Below are 22,596 nucleotides of genomic sequence, written 5' to 3'. Positions count from 1 at the left end.
GTTCATATTCATATTTTTTCAAAATCACAAAGGTATGGTTTAATTACTGTGCTCATGCAGGTGTACCTTACATACATAAAATCCATTAACTATGCAATTCAAGCTTGATTCCATCTGACCCCTGATTTTTCAAATTAATAGCCCAGATCAAAAAAATCAGGTATTCACTTGTTTGTTCAAATAATATATCCACACAACGGATAAGAATAAAAATACCAATCATGCAAAATTAAAAGTATTGAATTACCGCATAGAACATAACAGCATTTACATTCAAGCAACATTGATGCTTTATTGATTTTGCTTGATGTATTTTGCAAGAAAAAAAACATTAAAACCCACATAAAAATAAATTCATTGTTTTACTCTGCTCTTAGAGGGCCCCTCCGTGAGCTACCACCGTGGCGGAGGGGCTTGCGTATCCCAGTGATCCTGGGAGCTATGTTGTTCTGGGGCTTTATGCCCCTGGAATGGTCACCCAAGGCAAACAGGTCCCAGGTGAGGGACCAGACAAAGTGTTGCTCAGAAGATCCTCATGAAGAAGACACACATTGGACCTAGTTTTTCCTTGCCATGTGGCAAGAGGCTTTGGCAGTTGCCAAGGCAAAGAGGAGTTCGGGGAGGAGTTTAGGAAGACCATGGAGAATGGCTTCCGATGGGTGTTGAGGAGGGGGAAGAAGTGCTCGATCAACACTGTGTACAGTGGGAGCAGGGCTCTGCTGACCTCAACTCGAGATAGATCGGTAGCGGGAATACTTCTGTCCTAGGTCTGTCCTGGCTGACACACTTGACATGCTTCTGCTGCTGTGTAGATGTTGGGGACAGTGCAACTGCTGGGGTGGTGATCTCCTTTTTTAAAAAGGGGGATGAGAGGGTGTGCTCCAATTACAGGGGGATCACACTCCTCAAGCTCCCTGATAAGGTCTATTCAGAGTTAGAGAAGAGGGTCTGCTGGGTCGTTGAACCTTGTATCCAGGAGGAGCAGTGTGATTTTCATCCAGGCCCTGGAACAGTGGACCAGCTTTATACCCTCGACAGGGTCCTCAAGGGGGCATGGGAGTTTGCCCAACTAGTCTACAAGTGTTTTGTGGCTCTGGAGACGTTTGATCGTGTACCGCAGGCGACGCTGTGAGGGGTTCTCCGGGGGTATGGGGTACCGAACCCCGTCATACAGGCTGTTTGATCCCTCTATGATTAGTATTGGAGATTGATGAGTTGACTCGGGCATCTGGTCAGGATGCCTCCTGGACGCCTCCTGGGGGAGGGACTCCGGGCATCTCCAACTGGGAGGAGACCTCTGGGAAGACCCAGGACACACATGAGAGACTCTGTCTCCAGGCTGGCCTGGGAATGCCTTTGGGTCAACCAAAAGGAGTTGGACAACGTGGCAGGGGAGAGGGAGGTCTTGGCCAGACTCCGGATATGCAGGGGAAGGTGGAATGTATGTTTTACTCTGACTTGGGATTAAAGCCTCATAGCTTTGCAAATTACATTTTCTGGAATGTAGTTGATGACCAGATGTTTTCAGCGCAAGCACCAGCCAAAATATCAGCTATGGAAATCCTGTGATGGACTGTCAGTGATTGCTTGTGTTTTGACAGCGCCTGTCTTTGTGGATATGTCCCGAACAGTCGCTGGCTTGCAGAGATCAGCTGCGGTCAGCCGGGGCAGCAGCAGCACCAGATCGGTTGCCTGGAAGTTTCAGCTCAGCCTTGGCCAGCTGTTCTTTCTATCACTTTGCACTAAGATGTGTGTCAGTGCAAAAATTTAGAATAAATTAATAAATAAAATAAAAATTAAAGAAGGCCAAAATAAGACAGATACGTCTTCTTTTTTGTTTTCGTTTCTTTTTTTCCACATGGATGCAGGACGAAGATTCTGTCTTAAATTTATAACTGATAATATCATGCAATTAAATTTGTATCCGCTCACTTTGGTAACATGCAAATGAATCCATTGTTTCAGAGGAGGGAACAAAATGCAGCACCGATCATCTTTTATGTCTGAAATCCCTCATCAGTCAAGGTTTCGATAAAAGCTCCAGCAGCAATTCCTTTGTTCGGAACAATCCTTTTTATATGCAGAATTTCAATATTGAAACCATCCGCTGTGAATATTTTAGCGTCTCACTTAATATATGTCATAAAATACTGTGATACCAGCGTCACTCTGACTCTTGAATATTCTTGAATAACACAGATGAACTTCATCCTCTTCATCTGTATCATCCGAATACTCCGTCAGAAGATCAACTGTCCAGATATTGGAAGAAACGAGTGCAACCAGTACTCGTGAGTACAATCTACTTTCAAAGTTTACATTTTCTTTCTCACTGGAGGGAACACAGTAAATTAAAAGAGCAGTTATCAGGAAATTTCTGCTCTCCCCTTTTATTGTGTTTATATTGACTTCATGTTGCAATAACTGATAAGTGTTGGCAACAAACTTTTTGTGTGTGTGTGTGTGTGTATATATATTTATATATGGCTGTATATGTGTGTATATTTGCATCTAATATGTATATGTACATATGTCTGTGTATATACTGTATATGTATGTATGTTATCTATATGATAAGTCAAACATGACAATAAATTGTAGCCATATTTCATTTCATCACTGACACCCAAATGACAAAAGTTGTCCGTGGGTTTCTGACGTGTTTGATTTACCTTTAGCTTTGGTGGACTGGCCTGAGTTTAAAAACAGGCAAAAAATCAATACAGATTCAACCACAGTGGAATAAAAAAAAAAAACTTTGGCGGTCTTTGAAAAATCTGAAAAAAAAAACCAACAAAAAAAAACAAAAAACGCAACAGATAAGCTTTGATGTGGCAGCAAAACACCTGAAATTCAGAGGAAACTATTAAATGTACTTGAAATAGCAATAAATATGAGACTATATATATGGTAATCTGAGAAACAACAAAATAAAATATACTACTAAAATAAGCAACTAAATAAATCAAATGAAAGGTTTTTTACTCTAAAATTGTGAAAAAAAAACTGACTTGAAATTAATTTGCCATATCATTTTATTTTAGAGTTATATCCTTAAGATGGAATAAATGAAAATGTTCCCATTTCCTGTCACTTTTAATTCTTTTGTTTAATAATGATGATCTGTTAGTCATACATCATCTTCTAAATCCACCTTGCGGTCGACTGCATCGTAAATCAGCTTTGCTAACCAGCTGCTTTTAAAACCAACATTCATTTTCTCCAGCAATCTTATTAAAATTGGCCTTGTGCTCTCTTGCCCTCTGAGCTGACAGTTGAAATATGAAGTTGATTTCCCCCTTTGCATCACCCGCATTACTTGGGGGGTGGTGGTCTGAAAAACATGTTTTGCCAAAGGGAACTATTTGACTTTATTTGTTTGCTTGTTGTTTCAGGAGACTGGCAAAATCAACCCTACTCTTGATTCCGCTGTTTGGCATCAATTTCATTGTATTTGCATTCATCCCGGAGCAAGTGAAGACCGAGCTGCGGCTGGTTTTTGATTTGATCTTGGGGTCATTTCAGGTAAAGATTACATGTTAATCTTTGAAGGATATTTCCTTATATTTAGTAATTGATGATGATTTGTATATGATCTCTGATTGTACGTACTATCAGCCATATCAGGTGTTTTTCCTGGCCGATCCTTTCACAGTGTCACAATATTGAACGCCCAGGCTTTTTTTCCTAGTCAGTGTCATCCCGAGGTCTGATGGAGTATGCAGCCATCGCTCAGCTTGGGAAGCTCTCCCACTCCCCAACCGTCTCGCTCATTGTTGTTACAAACAAACACATCACACTACATTATTCTCTTTTATCAGTATGTGCCGTCCATTGTAGAATTCCAAAATCACATCACTCGAACCGAAGAGCAGTTGTAAAGAAAAGCTTCACAAATGTTCTGTATATTTCCTGTGCATCGTGTATTTGCAGGTGTATTTGCAGTCCCTATGTCCTCTATTGTAAGTCGCTTTGGATAAAAGCGTCTGCCAAATGCAATGTAATAATAAATAGTGTAATAATAAATGTAGCCGCCGATTCGTGCATGACGCAACCTATTATTATTGCCTTATCTTTGTGTTTCTTTCCATTTAGGGCTTCGTGGTGGCGGTCCTTTACTGCTTCCTTAACAGTGAGGTATGTACCTCTTTCCTCTTTTTTTATTTATTTTTTTAACAAGCACATTTGGCCTCATACACAGCACACCCATGGTTGGAAAATCAAGTTTATCCTCAGTTTCTCTGCAACTCCCTTTCTCACATCAGTGTAAAAGGTAAAAGTAGCCAGACTGAGAAGTTGAGGAGTGTGTGTGTGTGTGTGTGTGTGTGTCACCAGCGCTTATCTTGCCTCACTGGGATCTACTCTCAGCATATTTTCTGCATTCCACTGGACAGGGTGGTTGGGGGTCTGTAAAAACGCCCAGGCTTTTTAGCCCAAAGTCAATTCAGCAATGCCCGTTGGGTTCTCAGTAGGCAGATTAGTTGTATTCCCACTCCTTCGCCAGATTGAATCATAGAGATGCGCTGGATGGTGAGGTCTGAAACAACGCTGGCTGAATTTTAATCCGACACATCTCTCAGGTGTCCCTGGGTCTTGGCCATGATTTAATGTGTGATTCGAGTTAGTTAACAGAGTTATGGAAACCAAAAATACTGGAAATAAGTCCAGAATTTTTGCTGTTTTATTTTTTTGCTGTTTTAGCCCGTTTATTATCATGTGGAAACTTGAGCTGTAAACCCAAGTTATCACATTAATGCAGAAATCGCAATGCATATAGCTATTTTTAGAAAATACATGATACACACAGCGCTAGTTTTCAAATTCTGTCTGTCATTACAGCCACCGTTTTTTTAGTTTATTCTTTTTCTCTTTTTTTTGCTCTTTTTTCACAGCATTTCCCTTTTTTCGCTCTGCTTTCCATTGAAGGAGCCCTCTTTAATTTTGATACTGTCATAGAATGTGTGCGTGTGCGTGTGCGTGTGCGTGTGCGTGTGTGTGTGCTGATGTTAAATTTCCAGTCTCTCCTTGGTTTCCTGCTCTTCAGCTTTCCCTTCATGTTGTTTGACCATGTTGATAAATCAGCCTCCTTGGCTGCTGCTGTCACCGGAGTGTCTCCCCCTGTCAGCCACCTGCTGTCCCCATTTTGTGAGACAAGTCATGTCTCTTGTTGTGGAAGAGGTTGACTTTGTATTTAAGGCTTGTCTTGACTCTTTCTGTGCTCTGTATTTTGTGCTTTAAGTCTTTTTCGGTTGAAATATAAACTCAGGTTGCTTCAGCTCGGTATTAAGGCTTCTATTCATTCCCAGGTAACTGGTAGCTTGAGGGAGGATGCAGGGGTTTTGTAAGACTTCTGCTTTTTGACCAGAGAGTTCTCTGGTTTGTGTGTGACTATTTTATGTTTATATCCTGACTTGGAAAGCTATTTGGGCCTCTGTGTAGAAGTTGCTGAACATTTCAATGTAGAAATCAAAGATGTAGTGTGTTTTAGGTGTTTTGGCTCCCATGACATCATGGTGGCTGTATTTTCAGTTCACCGTAGTCACTGCAAAAAAGCTGATAGGGAAGAAGTGTGTCAAACATTTCATTTTTGCAATGCTTTAGATGCTGAGATTCTGAAAAGATGTTTTTGGCCTTCAACATGTGCATGAGCTTTTTAATTGCATTTAATCACTATCTGTGTTCTGTCTTGGTAAAAAGTTTAACATTTGCTTTTGATGCCTGTAATAGCAGGATGTGTTTAAACCATCCGAGCATCGGCGTATGTATAGCAGCATTGCGTATGTATAGCAGCATTGCTAATAAATTAAGTGTAGGCTGAGGGATGGGGAAATTAATATATGCCTCTTTCTGTGTGAGTAGATCAATTCTTGAGTTGGTCTGACAAGATGATAGAATGGATTATTGTTAATACTATTATTATTTTTATTATGTGTTCTTCATACTTAGTATCTTGAAGTCAAGCAACCATTTTTCAGATAAATCATGAGCTGCATCAAAGTATTAAGTATGAGATTTCTGCGAGGAAAGGACAGCCTGCCCACGATCACAGCTCAGTCTTGCTGAAATGGTTTTCACCTTGGCAATTCCACACAGGTTTTTCCCAGTCTACCTAGCAAGGTCACTCACTGGCACTAACTAACTAGGCAAAAAATTTTGGAGGCCAAGAAAATGTGAGGAAACTTACTCCACAGCCAACCAAAGAAATTGATTGATAATTAGAAGAAGTTTTCTTTCTATATATTGTTTGGTCTGTGAACCTGACATGTGAATAAAAAAGAACCCTAGGATTAAACCTGGCATTGCATTGTTATGATAGTGGTCCTTCACTTACCACAAAATCCTGCAAAACAAGCCAGAGGAGTTCCATCCATCCATCTTCTGCTACTTATTCGGGGTCGGGTCACGCGGCAGAAGCCAGGGAAATCTGGATGGCCGAGCTTCTTACCCTGTCTCCAAGGAAGGGCCCCGACACCCTGTAGAGAAAACTCTTTTTGCCTGCTTGTATCCATGATCTCGTTCTCTCAGTCACTACCCACAGCTCGTGCTTTGATGCTTTCTTAACAAATAACAAGGAGGACAAAATAATGACTGGAGTGACCTTCTTCTTCCTCTTGAGTAGAGTGATGTAACAAAGGAAATTCTTCAGGATGGAAATACAACTGAACTTTAACATGTTTTGTTTGGGCATCACACCAAAGTTAGATGTGCACATGGCTGGAAGAGATTAAAAACTGACATGGGGGTTAAACTTGAGTTACCGACAAAAACAGGCAAATGTGATTAAAAACTGAATGTGAAGTTTCTAAAACCAATGAAAATGTTTAAATAAATGGCTTGGAAAGACTAATTTCAGACAGTGCCTGGGTCTTCCATAAAAAATGAAGCAGCACAGCAGAAATACCCCCTTCGAAGCAAAATAACAAATCTCCATCATACAGTGCTCTTAGGTGAGCACTGTATGATGGAAGGAAATCTTCTCACAACGGCTTACTTCTTATTCTCTTCCTTTCAGTATGAAGTCTTTTATGGCACCACTGTGGATACTTCTACTGCTTCATATCCATTTCTTTCCCTTACTGGAGTCCACTGTCAAGTCAATGTTTCATGAAAATACACCCTTATTCTCCTCAGTTCGGCCCTTGCTCATGCAAATTCATCCAAACATTTCAGAAGTTTCAGCTAAATATGACACCAATCTTTTACAGGTCCAAGGAGAATTCAAGAGGAAGTGGCGCAGATGGCACCTGCAGAGATACATGGGCTCAGACACTAAATATCAGCATCCGTCGATTGGCAGCAGCAACTTCAGCACCCAGATCACCATGCTGACACGATGCAGCCCCAAAACCCGCAGAGGCTCATCTTCATGCCAGGATGACTTGTCCAGCATATGACTCACAACGTAGACGTGTGACCAGAATCCTCTGATGCCAAACATCATATTCAAAGTACATGCTATTTGTAAGCTCTGTAATGAAAACTACAAACAGCAATATCAGTTTATAGACTGGAGAATGTGTTACATGGGGGAACAGCTGCGAGGAAACAGATTAATGTAGAATATTGATTGTGTCTCTGCATTGGAATTTTATCTCAATACTTCTTTCAAAAGAGCACAGCTTTTCAAATCGAGCAAGGAGCATTCATTTTGTCATGTTACTTGTTGCAGATCACATCAGCCACATCACTTATTTGCACAAAAAAAAACAATCAAAAAAATTTATAATTGATAGAGATAGATCATATTTTTCAGTTGAGTTTATATCCAAGTGTTTGTGTTTGCTGTTCCTCCCATTTTAAGAGTGAACCTTCAGGCTAAAGGTAAGCTGCAATGTAACACATCCTACTCATAGAAATAGGCTCTGTTGTTTTTCCGTGCAGATGATCAAGGCGAAAAGACCTAAGAGTCATTAGAGAAGAAATTAACTAAGAACCCTCTATATTATCCTGCACTCTTGGAATGCATACCAGTAGATTCATACACAACGGAATATTAAGTTTTGCAGTTCAAAAAAATAGGGTTTCCCAACAAGTTAGAATTACTGGATTGTTTCCTCTTTGAGACAAACGACTGAGAATGGAGAGAGGGTCACCACTGTAAGGCTGATTCACAGTGACAGCTCATGGAGCGCACATGACCTTTATCTACTTTGCCGCTGTCACGGGAGATTGATCGCCATCCCTTTCATGACTACTGTCTGCTCATTTGCCTGGTCCCACTGTGAGACTGTGACAGTGTCAAGGTTTCCTACTCGGGACGTCCCGAAAATGTTTTTTCCGATCCCCGATGAGTACCTGGCTCAGAGGTAGAATCACCTGCAAGCAATTCCCTAAAATGTTTACATTTTCCTGGGCTGAGCAGCTCACCGGTGGCAAGACCAATTTCGGTGTAACCTCAGATTATTGATTTTAGATTGTAATGCCAGAAGCATCACTCCAGGGTTCAGATGGACATAAAACCAAAAATAGAAATTGACTCATTTCTTGAACTTTACAATGTAACACATGCAAGAATATGCTTCACAACTATACCTTGTGATAATTTGGGCCACAAATAGCAACCTAACCTTAACCCTTGGATTATCCAGTGAGGAGTATTTTCTGAATACATTGTGATAGAAGATCAAACCTGTCTTTTCAGTTAAGACTGTTGGACCAGAACAACAGGACTCATTATGCTGCTCAGCTCAAAAGGCCGGGCGCCGGAGTCACTTGCACTTTTTCGCCAGAAGAGAACTGAGCATTCGCTTTATCAAATCATCTCAGACTCCTCCTGAACTGCTGAAAGTTTGCAGGTTCAGACAGGTTCAGACTTCTCAGCATCCTTGTGGAGTTTAAAACACTAACAATCTAAAAAATAATGATGTAGACCTATGGGTTTAAAAACAAATGTGAGCTAAAAATATGGTGACAGCTGGCAACTACTAAGCTTTATCTTAGGATTGGTGATATGCTGTCTCAGACTCACCTCTAATTCATCCTGAACAAATAAAGGTTTGCAGTTTCAGACTGTGTAGTACCTTTTGAAGTTCACACAAGTCTTAAAATACATTTAACTGACTGATAAAATGAAGGGTTTTGCTAAAACTAAATTTAATAAATGTAAATGCACTTGTTTTTGGTAAGAACAAAACACAAAAAAGGTGAATGTAAGCTAAAAACATGGCGGCTGCTAGCAGCGATTTACCTTAGCTTTGAAAAATCACTGGAAATGAGGTATCACAATTGCCATTTTTAATCTTAGATATCTGTATGAATTATATGATTATATTATTTTAAGATAGTGTGTTGTAACTTTTATTTTTGTTTTATATTACATTTGACTCTAAGCAAGAAATCTGCCAATGTTTATGGTGTCAGCAGCTTTTAAAAACTCCTGTGGTTTTATTGTCTGTCTTGCTGTCAGTAATTTACTGTAAGTGTGTTAATATAGCAGTGTATTTTTCATGGTGTTGAATGTAAATACATTTGTACATTTGAAAAAAAAGCCATCCCATAATATAATGTTTTACCTATATTACAGAAAGGAATTAAGTATTTTGTTAACTTGGCATGGTTGTTGTACAAAGTTAGTCATAATAAAGGACATATCAGTATATTATGTCTCCCAATCCTCATCTTCTTCAGTTCTAAATGTTCAATACTTTATTTCAATCGGCAAAAAATAACAAAACAGATAGAGGAGCTGCAAAAGAGCTTCAAGTGGACAAGTTGGATCAAAGTTTTAAACTGTCAGTGGAAGAGTTCGACACTAGAGAAGAGCAACAAGTCACAACTCTTGAGTCCTTGAGTCCCAAAGCCCTCACTTTGTCATTCACTTGCACAAAATAACAATTGTTTATTTCCTTTTTGAAATCTCATGCTTATCTTTATCTCTGCACCTATGTGGTCCCCTCTGCGGCTCCACTCTAATCCTCACAATTGGCTTTGTGCAGCCTCTTGCCTCTTCTAAGACTTAAGAGTGAAAATAGAAAGGTGGTCCTTGAATCTCAAGCATCCTTTACAAAGAAAATCTCCACTCCACTTGGAAAAATGACCCCATCACGATGACGCTGTGGTGGCAAGACCTGCTCATTGCTTCGCTGTTTCAGTTATTGCTGATTATCTAAATCATCAGTAAAAAAAAACAAAAAAGGTAATGGTATCCAAGTGAAAATGTAATCGGTATTTATACTAGACCTGAAGTTTGTATTATGGTTTATTCATCTTTGATATTCAAATGATGTTCCAAATTAATATTCTGTTGTATTTATGTAAAGCAGTGGATTTATTTTCTGTTTGTTTTTTTTTTTTGCACCCATTTTGTTAATTCTTACTGCAGTGTTTGCAACTCATTTAACATTTAAGCACATTTAACCACAGCCAATTGATTTTTCAACTGAATATGTGAGATTGTTTTTTCGTGTTGCAAAAGTTAACTTCATCTTAATTGTGCTTTACTGAAATTGTTTTCATTTAAAGATTTAAAGGCACCAAAACTGAAGGTTACTTTGAGATGTAATTGCAGCAAAGTGTGTCAGCTACCTTTCTGTGATGAAATGATGATATCCCAAAATCATGTTAGACAATCATGTTAGACTTAACATATTTGTGCTCAGTTTCACATATTTCTGCCCAATTTCTTTTCATACATAAAGGATTCGCTCACCTGCCTTCACCTGCATATGAACATAAGTGACATCCCATTCCTAATTTATAGGGTTCAATATGACATCGGTCCAACCTTTGCAGCCAGAACAGCTTCAGCTCTTCTGGGAAGGCTGTCCACAAGGTTCAGGAGTGTGTTTATTGGAATATTTTACCATTCTTCTAGAAGCGTATTTGTGAGGTCACACACTGATGTTGAACAAGAAGGCCTGGCTCTCAGTCTCTGCTCAAATTCATCCCAAAGGTGTCCTATCGGGTTAATGTCAGGACTTTGCGCAGGCCAGTCAAGTTCATCCACACCAGACTCTGTCATTCATGTCGTTATGGACCTTGCTTTGTACACTGGTGCACAGCCATGTTGGAAAAAGAAGGGGAAAGCTAAAAACCGTTCCCACAAAATTGGGAGCATGGAATTGTCCAAAATGGTTTCTGAAGCTTTCAGAGTTCCGATGACTGGAACTAAGGGGCCAAACCCAGCTCCTGAAAAACAACCCCACACCATAATCCCCCCCTGCACCAAACTTCTCACATGGCATAATGCAGTCAGACAAGTCCTGTTCTCCTGGCAACGGCCAAAGCCAGACTCGTCCATCAGATTGCCAGATGGAGAGACACGATTAGTCTCTCGAGAAAATGCATCCTCATTGCTCTTGAGCCCAGTGGCTTTACACCACTGGATCCAACCTTTGCATTGCACTTGGTGATGTGTGGCTTGGATGCAGTTGCTCTGAAATGGAAAAGCCATTCTGGGAAACTTCTTCCACAAGTTTCCCAGCTTCAGATTTTCCCTAATTGATATTTATTGTTCACTTAAACATGTTTGGCATCTGTCAGAAAGCACTGAACTTTTTTTACTTAGATTGTAGACTTTTTCTATCTTTTGTTTTACATTGGTCAGTGTGAAAGAAAATGCAGCTTAATCCGTTCTTGAGTACAAGACCGCAGTATTTAGTTTCTACACCAGTCTGCATTTAATACAGAGGGTAGGACTGACCCACTTAGTCTGCTTTCATGTAATGAAGCTCCTGCTATTTGAATTAATCCTCATGTTTTCAACAGGTTTACCTGCTCCCCTGCGACTGGCGTCCGGCTTTGTCTTATCAGAATGAGGAGGCTAACTCAGCCAAAGCAAAAAACTGATTGACCCAAAGAAGTGAACACACAAACCCCACCATGCTCAGTTTGTCAGACCCGCACACTAGGTCTAATATTTCATTAACACAATCCTTGATGTGGAAATGAGAGCTAAGCTTTTATTTAACAATAATGATCCAGAGGAATCATATTATATATAACCGCTTATTCTGCAGGAGTTTTTCTAAGAATAAAAATTGAATCGGATGACTCATCCTTTACCATGTGTGGCAAAAATGAAAAGACAGATGTGCATGCTTGACCCAGCCAGTGATAAGCTTCAGCCGATTATTCTTTAAAGGGACATTTTAATTGGTTGATATGGATCCCTTTCAGCTCTTACAGGAAAACCCAAGATGTGAGCTCATTATCCTTTAACGTTTGAGTTGTTGCACAGGTGGCACCCCGCCCCCCCTTCCCTCCTCCCCTGTCACCCCACCTCCAGTCACCAAGAGGCTGGCAACCTGCAAATAGTAGTTTGCCTCCAACTACTACACTTCATCCAATTAAATCTGCTGACTTCCTTAGGTGTAGGAAGGTTCTTCCCCCTGAGCTGACGTTCCTTGTCTGTTGACTGATGGTCCAAGTTTCATTTAGGGTCTCTCTCGGCAAGGGTAGCTTGTCAATGCCAGACCCAGCTGTGTTGTAACTAAAGCCGTGACTAAAGATGGACATGATTTTTTTTTCTGATAAGATTTATTCTATGTTGTTTTTTCCAGAAACAAGGCAGCATAGTTTGGGCACAAGGCCACAGTGCAGAATATGAAAAATGAAAATTATATACGGGTGATTTTATTTTACTCTTGAATTAACACAATACAAAATGAATGATTCTTTTTGGGAGTGTAGCCTTCATCCCCCCAGTAAACTTGCAGCTGTCAGGAGCCATAAAAATCACACAGTTAGATGATAACGATGAATGATTTTTTTTTTTGCAGGCTTAGTCTTAAACTGAGCCAGATGTCTTGCCTTTAAGTATTTTTCAATATTCATGGTACTTGTTAAATATTCATGCGGTAAATAATGAAAATGCAAGTGAGAGAAGAAACAAGTGAGCGCTGTCCACACCATTAAGGGTATGCTGTGATCTGCTTTGCCCCTGCCGTCCTCACTGGTCCTCTTGAACCAGACGAGACTAATCTAAAGAGAAGTTATTTGCCAATTGCGATGAAACTGTGATTTTCTCAACTTTCAGAAATCACACCAGCTGGCTATTGTCAATGTACAACAGTGACATCTGGATCACTGCAGTTAGTTTTTGCTCTGCTTGAAATTGTGACTTTTCTAAAAAACGATTGATGGCTTTCACCAGTTACAATCATTTGCATATTGCAAAGAATAAATATAGAATGTAAAAGCTTGCTTGAATAAATAATGGCTTGTGCTGGCATAACTGTGGCCCCACCACTATTCAGTGTCATCTGTTTTTACAGAACAATATGGCCGGAGGAAGACCTGCAACAGGTATGTTTACCAGCCCCTCTCCTGGTTCAAAAAAAGGCTCCCCTGCAAATGACATACATGCCATCTAAATGCAGAAAAGCTGAGAAACTCGCTGTTGCACAAAAATATTTCCCGGTGGGATTTTAGGTCACATTAGTGCAAGAAGTGATGTGACTTAGGATGTGATTACATTTTCCTTCATCAGATGGACACAAAGAAACCCAACTGTTTGGATTTTGCTGTGCTTGCTGCTGTGCTGCTGTAAGAATATACACATTTTTTCACATACTGTGTTCTCATACACTTTTGTAATGTCTCACTTTCCTATTCATTTGTAAGCAGCTTTCAGTGATGATGAATGCAGAGCACAGTGTTTTTTACGCGACTATTATTCTACCACAGCCATACGTAGTCCGTGATTCATCATTGTTGAGACAAAATATGGAAGAAACTTTCACAGAGCTTTGATTCATGTCAGACCGGGGTGTAAACAAGCTTTGAAAATTGTTCCACATATGTATACAATGGCAGGATGCTTGATGTAACTTTTGACATGAAAGCATTAATTTGGTTGTGGACACGATGACTAATGTAGTATTTGAAGCATGCTGCCACGTCTAAGTGAGGTGATTGTGTTGTTTTAGGTCTGGGCTAGTTTGGCTGAGAGATGATTGCATATATTTTGGAAGCTCGCGGTGTTTGTCATACAGTGAGAAACAGCTGAGTGACCTTGCTCAGTTTGAAGCAAACGCTCCTCATTTCTTCATCTGTTGTTGGAGCAAGTCGTCTAATCCTTGAATGGGGTGCAGGTTCAGAAGCCTTCACATCACCACAACACGCTGCAATAATTACTTATTGAATACAGAAACAGTTCCGAGCTAAGATGTAATTGAGAGAATACACGGAACACATATTTGATCTATTTTAGTCATCTTGGCATGGAGGGCAGGATTGTCTTGGTAAACAAAGTGCTAGTCAAGCAAGTCTGAGTCCTGAAGAAAAGATATTGAATAGCCTGTTGAAAACAAACTTGATTTTGCTTCCCTCTGATTGTCTAGTATCCATGATCTCAGAGGAGCTTTTAACACTAAAGGTTGAGGACAAATTCTCATAAGCACAGACTAGAAGGAAAGAACCAGTAATTGATAAAGGTTTTTTTCCTTCATAACTATGCAAGGGAGCGGGTCAATTTAAAAGAGTTGTCGCTTTTTCTTGCAGTTCAAATCCTTTTCTTAAATGACCATTGTAATACAGCACATTGGCAGGCAGTAAAACATAGACTCTCCTTTTTAGTCCCACAATGAGCCTATAATTGCAAGTGTGATGAATAGCAGTCCAAGAAAAGACTTTTCATTATGGGGATTTAGGGCAGTACGTTATTGGGTTGGGGACCTAACGTTCAATAACAACCCCTGAGTAAAACCAGACCAGTGATTTCCTTGCTTTTGCTGTTCCTATGCGTTGTTAGGCTGAATTCATCAACTTTCCGTAACTACTGACCCATCGCATTCTCTTCCTGAAAAGACGAGTGACTGAAAAAAAAAAAAAACAACCATAAACACTGTCTCTTTCAGCCGCAAGATAACAAATGGCAGGGAGCCATGGACTCCTATTTATTTTCATCAGTTTGTCACTCAATCAAACCCACAAATGAAATTACATATGGAAAACGTCAAAGATCAACAGTAAGTTTACTGAAAACACGATGAAGACTCAAACTTGGAATACGAGTTAACTTTGGAAAACAGTAAGTAGAGCAGGTACTTTTGGTATTTCCTTTGGGGGGAATTTCTCCTTTTCAGTGTTCTCACGACTGAGTAATGTACCAAACTTTATTGATTGGCTGCATTCTGAGCGGTGAGAGCGGGATGATCCCCTCATGACGGGGCGCAGGTGTGGGGTTCCCCAACATGGAGGTTAACATTTTCCAGTGAATCACAAATAAATCAAATATGAATAGTATATCAGTTTAGATGAAGTTGACATAAATCGGAGTAAAATGAGGCATATAAATGAATTCAACATAAAAACAATTGAGAACAATGTTAAAGATCAGGGAATACTTTTCACATGAGTATGTCGATGGTAACTACATTTACTCCATTGAATACTTTTGGCGAATGTGAGTGACGACTATCCCCTTAAATAATTCATTCTCAAGTAATGCTTCATATTTGATCCCACCTGTTGCAGAATCAGAGAGAAAATACTAGCAGTAGTAATTCTCTACTTTTTGATACCGGAGCCCCCTGAAGAGACAGCCACACAGTGGGGGGAGAAATGAAAGATGCATCAGGAATGAAAGGAACACATAAAGTGTAGGCCTCTGGCTTGCTGCATGGGCAGTGAGGCGGGCAAAATAAGAAACCGTGTCAGAGGCTGACTCACCTCGATTAAGTTTCCACAGCTCAGAGTAATTTCATCATGAAGTCCTTCTGCCTTTATGTTAGAATATCAACATGTGAAACAGTTCTCTCTGGGTAGCCAGTCTTGCTATAAACCCCTTCTGAGTCACATCACTTGTATAAACTAAACTGGTATAGTCAAACTAAATTAATTTATTTAAGGCAAAAGCACATGGTTTTTCTCTTGCCTGCAAAGCATTCATTTTGGAGATACTACAGCAACGCCGGCCTCCTTTGTGAATGTAATTCAGTTGAGTGTTTTGGAGAGTGAAAATAATTTTGTTGTAGAAAAAAGCAGTTGTATAAAAATCCAGTGCTGATCACTGCAAGTACTTCACAGTGCTCATAACAAGTGGTTTCATAACAACACATCTCGAGAAAAATTGCACTCAGCCCCATTGTATTTAAGAAAGCTGTATCTCTAAATTCACACAACAACAATTGAGACTCTATGGTCCCCCTCCGGGACACATTGGATGTACTCAGGAAAGTCTTGGTGAATGGGGGGGAAAGAACATACATTCATTATTACAGTGCTTCTAAACCTTCATGCACGGCTACTGTCTGGAGCTGCTCAATACATACAATCACTGTCGGCTATTTTTCCACAATGATAAATGTGAAGATCATTGTTGGCTCTAAATCTGATACAGTCAGGATGAAATTCTGTCTGCTGCTAATAAATAACCTTGCCAAAATTACTTATCAAAATGACGCACTTTAGAATGGGTTCAGCGGCATTGTTTTAATGAGTTATGTTGTTTTCTTTCTTTTCCATGGCTTGAAATCACTAAATCCCTGACCATGCAGACCTTGTTTATTGTCATGGATCTGCAACGTGACAAAATTTAATCAAGAGATTCAAATAGAAAAAAAAGAAAAACATTAAATAGAAGCCCCTCAAAAGAACCATTTGATGCAATTTAGTCTTCAGCCAATTTCAGTCTTTTGCTCACAATCAGTACCTACACACACACACATGCCAGGAGACCAAAATTCAAACAGAACCCACTGAACTAACCCATTAGAGCTAATCCCTATTACGATACAGTGGGAATAGTAACGAGCACTTGGATAAATTATCATGTTGCTGGTATTGTTACAGAGAGATGATATGGGAACAGCGTGCTATATTAGAGAAGGGGGAAGTAAGTGAAAAGAAATGTGAGCTGTAAACATATTGGCAGGACCACCCGAGTTATCAAGTCTGTTCATCAAGGAAGGGAAGGGCACTTCTCATCAGCAGCAGCAGCGTCTGCCAATTAGGCTGAAAGAAGTTAATCCCTGAATATGAGGATCATCTAAAGCTGATAAATTTGGATGAATTATAACAGGACTGATCTGATGGCACAGCAGATTTCTGAGGCACATGATGTAATTTGAGGGAGATGCTTGATTTGTCTGCAATTTTCAAACTAAACTAAACTAAACTTTCATGCTTGGTAATTCATGTCCCATTCATGTCCCAATCACCTTCTATCAGTGGCAATACAAACAAGAATGTATGTATATATATATATATATATATATATGTGTGTGTGCGTGTGTGTGTGTGTGTGTGTGTGTATATATATATATGTATATGGATAGATACATTCTTAGTTAGCTATTGAGCCAAAGAGAAGCTGCAACTGCTTACATGCTGCATTAGATGCCAGCTCCTGGGACATAAACACAAATGAAGCACTTGGATGTCATTTTCTAATTGTGCCATTATTGTCCTAAACTCTAATAGCAGGAAAAAAAAAGGTGTTTCACATAAGTTCAATTTCATGCAAACCAATCTGCCTCCCCTAAACTTACTGTCAGCTCAGAGATAAAATGGATGAAGATGTCTTTATCAATGTTACTATTCCACCTATTTAGACTTTATGGTATCACTCATTCAGTCAGTCTAGGACTGGATGGTAAATTATAAAAAATGTGCAAAATATATTTTGTTAATATTTGAATTGTAAGTCAGATTCTATCATGGTGAAAAATCAAAAAGTAATTCTACAAGCCCTTTTCAATATTTACCGAAGGATATTGACAAAAAGTAAATAGCAAATGATCCTGCCTTGTCAAAGGGCTCCCTCTGTTGGAGCAAATAACAAACACAGTCATATTAATTTAGTTATCTTTTTTATTTATACTTTTAAGTTGATCAGTGCGTATGAATACGTATAAGAGACCAAATTATATTCAATCCTTGAAATCTGGATCATTGTTTTTCAAAAACAAGACTATTGATTTTGTATGTTTGTTTTCTCATAACTGCATAAATCATGGGAGGCCAAGAAAGACAAAACAACCAAGGACTAAGAAGTTGGAAAAAAAAAAAAATCTTTATTTATCAAATTTAATTTTTATCACAGAAGATTAAAATAAAACCCTATAATGATCATTGCAATTGGCAGCAGCAAAGGTGAAATTATACTGTATTACTTCCCATCATTCCTTTAACTGCTTGGGGCGAAAAGACATTTCTGAGTTAAGACTTCCAAATCCAACAAACAATAAGCTGCCTTAATTTTCCCCAGCTATTTAATATTTCTTTAATTTTCAGATTGAATATTAATTACAACCATCAACCTTTGCCGCACAACACTTAGTTCTATTCAGAACTGTGATGATGTTATATACATTTTACAATTCATTTGGTCACAATAGTGTTGTGTGTTAAGTGTGGTACTCCAAAATGATTAAGAATGTTCTTGTATCAACAACACTGCAGTTTTACCAGAAAACCTTTAGGATTGACAAAACTTGAAAGTTTGACATGTTCATGGTGTTAACACTATTTGGAAATTACTAACAATGAATAATGTTAACACGTTAAAGAAATTTCCCTCAAATATGAAATTCCATATTAATTGGGTCTAACCTGTAGTACAGTAAAAAACTGCAAAAGCGCAGTCATAGAAAAGGTACTACTACCCAAGTTGTGTTTATCTGTAGCTACATCCTACCTTCACCTGCAAAGAGTTAAACAAGCTTCAGATGGGCATTTGCATTGTTATTTAGCTAATGCATACAGCATAACTACTAGCAGTTAAGAAGATTATATAAAATCCCTGTTAATAATAACTAGAAAAAAAACTACAGGGAGGAAACCCTGGTGTAAACCAAACCGAACAAGCGTCAATGGTTAAAATGAATAAGGGTATAAATATCATTTTTAGCTGAATCTGACATCAAACACATTCAAGATCAATTGTCAAAACCCAACAGTGCAGCACAACACAACAGTGCAGACATTTTTAAATAATGTTGCACTCACAAAATCAGTGCTTTCAAGGTCTTCCCTTCAATTTACATTTTTCCAATGCAGAGATCAGTAGTTAGCACTAGAGCAGTTAAAGAAAATACATACAGTACCAGAAATACTTCAAATTTGGTAGTCGACGCAAGATGGACTTGAGTGAAATCATGTCCAACAGTGTACCCTACACGACAATAACATCCCTTAGCGGGGAATGTGTAGTGATCAATTCATTTTAATAACAGAGCCCTTGAATTTCAAGCTTTCAAATATCTCACTGAGCAAGTGCTTGAATATGGGAACATAAAAAACAATCTTTGTTTGTGGTGTCCTTCAGTAAGACCAGAAAAAAAAGCTTTATATCGGCCCTGACATTTACAGCTACCCAATGATTAAGTGATTGAACAGTGCAGCTTTTTTGCTTCAGTAAAAATACATCTTTGTTCAGGCGTCACCTTCACTACCCTATTACTACAACTAATCTTTACTACTACCATCTGAAAATCAGCTTTACCTGTTTCAAAAGAAATAAAATATTTTAATGCCAATTACAATTCCAACTGAATAATTCATCCAAAAAAAAAAACAAAACTTAAATGCCTGGAGTTGCCAGAAAGATCTACTATTTGTAAAAATAGTAATTGCCCCAAGGGGACAAATAAAGTTTTTTGAAACAGAATTGAATTTGAATTTACAATTTATGCAGATAAACACAAGATTCCCGGGCACAACCTATTAATGATCTGTGCTGTGGAAGGATGGCTTATGTTTGGGAAATAAAGTTCCATTTCACCACAGCAAGCCGAATTACTTCATCAGTGTGAGCTTGTGGGGGTTATTTAAGGTTAAAAGGATAATTCCAAAGTTCAATGAAGATTTCACTGAAAACTCTTCTAAATCTTTGAAACATTATGCTCAAAGTGCATATACATGTATTCAAGATAAAAGAAAAAATTCACAATGACACTGTTCCATGGATGGATAGAGAATATCTTCCTAACTTGTGAGGATCAAGCCACTTATTTTCTTTGAGCAATATTACCAGTAATCAATTGTAGACAACATAAACAGAGAGGGAAAATCACCATCAAAGTGTTCAAGGATCCTCATACCCCACAGTCATTGGTTCTGTCTTGGACCTTGCGGGTAAGGATGAGGAAAGCAGAGAGGGAGGCAACTGATATATGGAAGATGAGCTGCCATACATTTCTAAAGCCAAGCAGGTAGATGTTGCATAGAACAACTCCACTCAACAGAATGAAGGATTTAAGTTTCTTCAAGGATGAGTGGAACAGGTACAGGTGGCACTGTGGGGAAAAAGCAGGTTAGTTACAAGAAAGACTTTGACTTGAGTGTTTTTTATGATACAATAGTTGTATGTTTTAAAAAAAAGGAAACCCAACCTGAGACACACAGCAGAGAAATGCCAGAAAAAACGCCACAACATTCCATACGCCTTCGTAATCATCCTGTGTAAATACATACAAGTACTACTGAAGATACTTGTCATTTGGATACAGTCTGTCTTATCAGCTATATTACATTCATATTTAAATAAATGTACACAGTTGAGTGAAGTTTACAAACATTATTGTATCCTTTTGAACACTAAAAATCTGCTAATCCACCGCCGCCACCAGACAAGCCTGACACATTTCATAAGGTACTGGCAAGCTGGCTTACATCAACAAACCAGACAGTATAAAAGTATTTAAAGGTAAGTATCTTTGGTAAGTACCAGGTATAAGGCCATACCTGAAATGTGTTTTCTATGAGGTGCACGCCTCGAATGATGTTCAAAGATGCACACATGATATTAAGGACTAGGGAAAGGATGCCTGGAGCTGTAACTGGTTCCAGCTTTACATTTTGACCTGAGGAAAACAAAAGGACAACAAAGGAATAAGAGTGGCTGGGTGGCTGCCTTTCGCACTGCACTATCACAAGATCTCTACAACCTAGAGTGTTTTAAAGCACACTCATCTCTGAACTGTATTGTAATCTAAAGCCTTACATACAGCCAGTGACCTGCTCCACGTGCCCATTTGCTGTGCCACTGATGAAATTAAACTCCTCCAAAGTGAGAGAGTGGGGTGGCTGGATATTCAGCTCCTCCTGTACCTCTGCCAACGTGACCTCAAGGGCAGGTCCTCCATTGCGATTGTATTGCTGCCTCAGCTTCTGGATGGCACTGTCTGTCATTTGCCAGTGTGCAGAGCAGATTAGGGTTATTGAATTATAACTTATACAAGGGAAACTGAAAACAGATTACATTCATTCAGCTTAACATGTTTTATTTGTAAAAAAATGTAAGTCAATATTCCCTACTGTTGAACGACTAAAAGATCAGCTTACCTTAAACAAAATATTTAGTACCGTAATCTCTAGAGATTATTTGTGTAAATAACGGAGATTAGTTGTCTTTCTACTCACCAAATTCCAAAAATGGATATGGTCTTGCTGCCAAGGCAACCATAGTGTGACTGTAGCAAGCTGTGAACTCCCAGCGCAGATCTTCCAAGAAACAGAAGGCCTTAACAATGGGGAGGCTGCAGTGGCATACCGTCATGTAGGATACACCCTCCGAAGAGATGAAGCTGAACGTGTAAAAGAGCAGAAGTGTTTAGTAAACAAACAGCCTGAAACAGCTTGATATGAATGCCCCTGTGATGAGCAACAGTCTGTCTATCTTCCATTTCACTACATTGAAAACATACTGTTTTTGGATTTTAGGTTCTCACTATATATTGAGCTCTTGGCCCTTGACAGCCGCCCTATCAGGAAAGGTTCCCAGTCCCTTGCTGATGGCCCGGAGCTGCTGCTTTCTCTCCTGGAGCTCAGGATTGTGTTCAAAGTCAGTGGAGGCTGACAGGGGGAGTCCATCCCTGACCCGAACCACAAAGGCAAATAGGATCAGAGACATGATCCCCTGGGTCCATGAAGAACACAACACCTACATGGGGTAAAAGGCAATTTCAGGTTATATGAGAAAATACAAGAGTACTTTCAATGGCAAATATTATGATGACAGCATCATCATTTCAGGAATTTGTAATTGAAAGGATTAAAAAAAAGTGCCACTAAATCCAAAGCCAATAACGTTTACTGAAAAGACTTGTTCTCATGTACAGGAATTTTAACATTATAGAAGTAGGTGGAATTTCAAGCATTTTAATAACGTCATTGTATTATGATTCTGAAAAGCATGTCCAGCATGTCAAAGAATATATTTGAGTAGCTTAGTATGCACTATGCATTAATAAACGTAACAGATGTTACTGTTACTGACACTTCACGGTGTAACTTTGCTTAGAAGTGTGGCAAATCAGTGATGTGGTTGACCAAAATACCCTCCCCCCGAATACTGTGAAATGCGTAGAGTAACAGAGCTCACACATTTAATCCATATTACAAGATTTGTAAAACAATTGAACTCCAATAAAGCAACACCATGTAGCACCTTACCTCATTATCATTGCTTTCATTCTGCACCGTGTTACTAAGCTATTATAGGGTTAGCTACTAAACCATCGCTCCAAGGAAACGCAGTAATAACTGACGGAAAACCCCTGCTTCGGGTGATTGTTTCAAGAGTTTATATAGGATTGAAAATGTGATTAATAGTCTATAATTAACATATTATTTAAAAGTAGGAACGTAGCTAACGTCAGACCCCCGTTTCATGAAACAAAACCACAACAGTCTACTACGCAAAACGGAAAA

General features: G+C 39.1%; 2 protein-coding genes across 2 annotated transcripts in view; one reads left to right on the top strand and one right to left on the bottom strand.

The window, feature by feature from the left end:
• vipr1b (vasoactive intestinal peptide receptor 1b) overlaps window positions 1-9,596 on the top strand; it is a 47,583-nt gene extending 37,987 nt beyond the window's left edge. Inside the window, exons 10-13 of the mRNA XM_086151137.1 lie at window positions 2,200-2,291; window positions 3,396-3,525; window positions 4,096-4,137; window positions 7,206-9,596. Coding sequence (XP_086007263.1) covers window positions 2,200-2,291; window positions 3,396-3,525; window positions 4,096-4,137; window positions 7,206-7,394 — 453 coding nt within the window. The 3' untranslated portion in view covers window positions 7,395-9,596. The remainder of the gene's footprint in view (window positions 1-2,199; window positions 2,292-3,395; window positions 3,526-4,095; window positions 4,138-7,205) is intronic.
• An 8,341-nt stretch (window positions 9,597-17,937) lies between these two features.
• Window positions 17,938-22,578, bottom strand: sec22c (SEC22 homolog C, vesicle trafficking protein). Its single transcript, XM_086150357.1, has 7 exons — window positions 22,339-22,578; window positions 21,615-21,826; window positions 21,307-21,470; window positions 20,892-21,068; window positions 20,629-20,747; window positions 20,277-20,342; window positions 17,938-20,180 (listed from the first exon to the last, which is right to left on the bottom strand). The coding sequence occupies exons 2-7, from the start codon at window positions 21,794-21,796 to the stop codon at window positions 19,980-19,982; spliced, it is 909 nt and encodes a 302-aa protein (XP_086006483.1). The 5' UTR covers window positions 21,797-21,826; window positions 22,339-22,578; the 3' UTR covers window positions 17,938-19,979.
• Window positions 22,579-22,596: the final 18 nt, after the last annotated feature.

The sequence above is a fragment of the Fistularia commersonii genome, chromosome 8 (genome assembly GCF_037954325.1).
Source record: "Fistularia commersonii isolate RoL2024-O1a breed Wild chromosome 8, RoL_Fcom_v1.0, whole genome shotgun sequence".
Taxonomy (NCBI): Eukaryota; Metazoa; Chordata; class Actinopteri; order Syngnathiformes; family Fistulariidae; genus Fistularia; species Fistularia commersonii.
The sequence above is the reverse complement of the archived record's forward strand: the minus strand, read 5'-3'. Positions and strand labels throughout refer to the sequence as shown.

What these genes read in the sequence shown, in the direction of transcription:
- sec22c (XM_086150357.1), bottom strand. Translation starts at nt 21,796, where the DNA reads ATGTCTCTGATCCTATTTGCCTTTGTGGTTCGGGTCAGGGATGGACTC. An exon ending in GGCCAAGAGCTCAATATATA is followed by an intron (nt 21,471 to 21,614) that starts GTGAGAACCTAA and finishes TTACACGTTCAG; the next exon opens with CTTCATCTCTTCGGAGGGTG. An exon ending in CGTGGAGCAGGTCACTGGCT is followed by an intron (nt 20,748 to 20,891) that starts GTATGTAAGGCT and finishes TGTTTTCCTCAG; the next exon opens with GTCAAAATGTAAAGCTGGAA.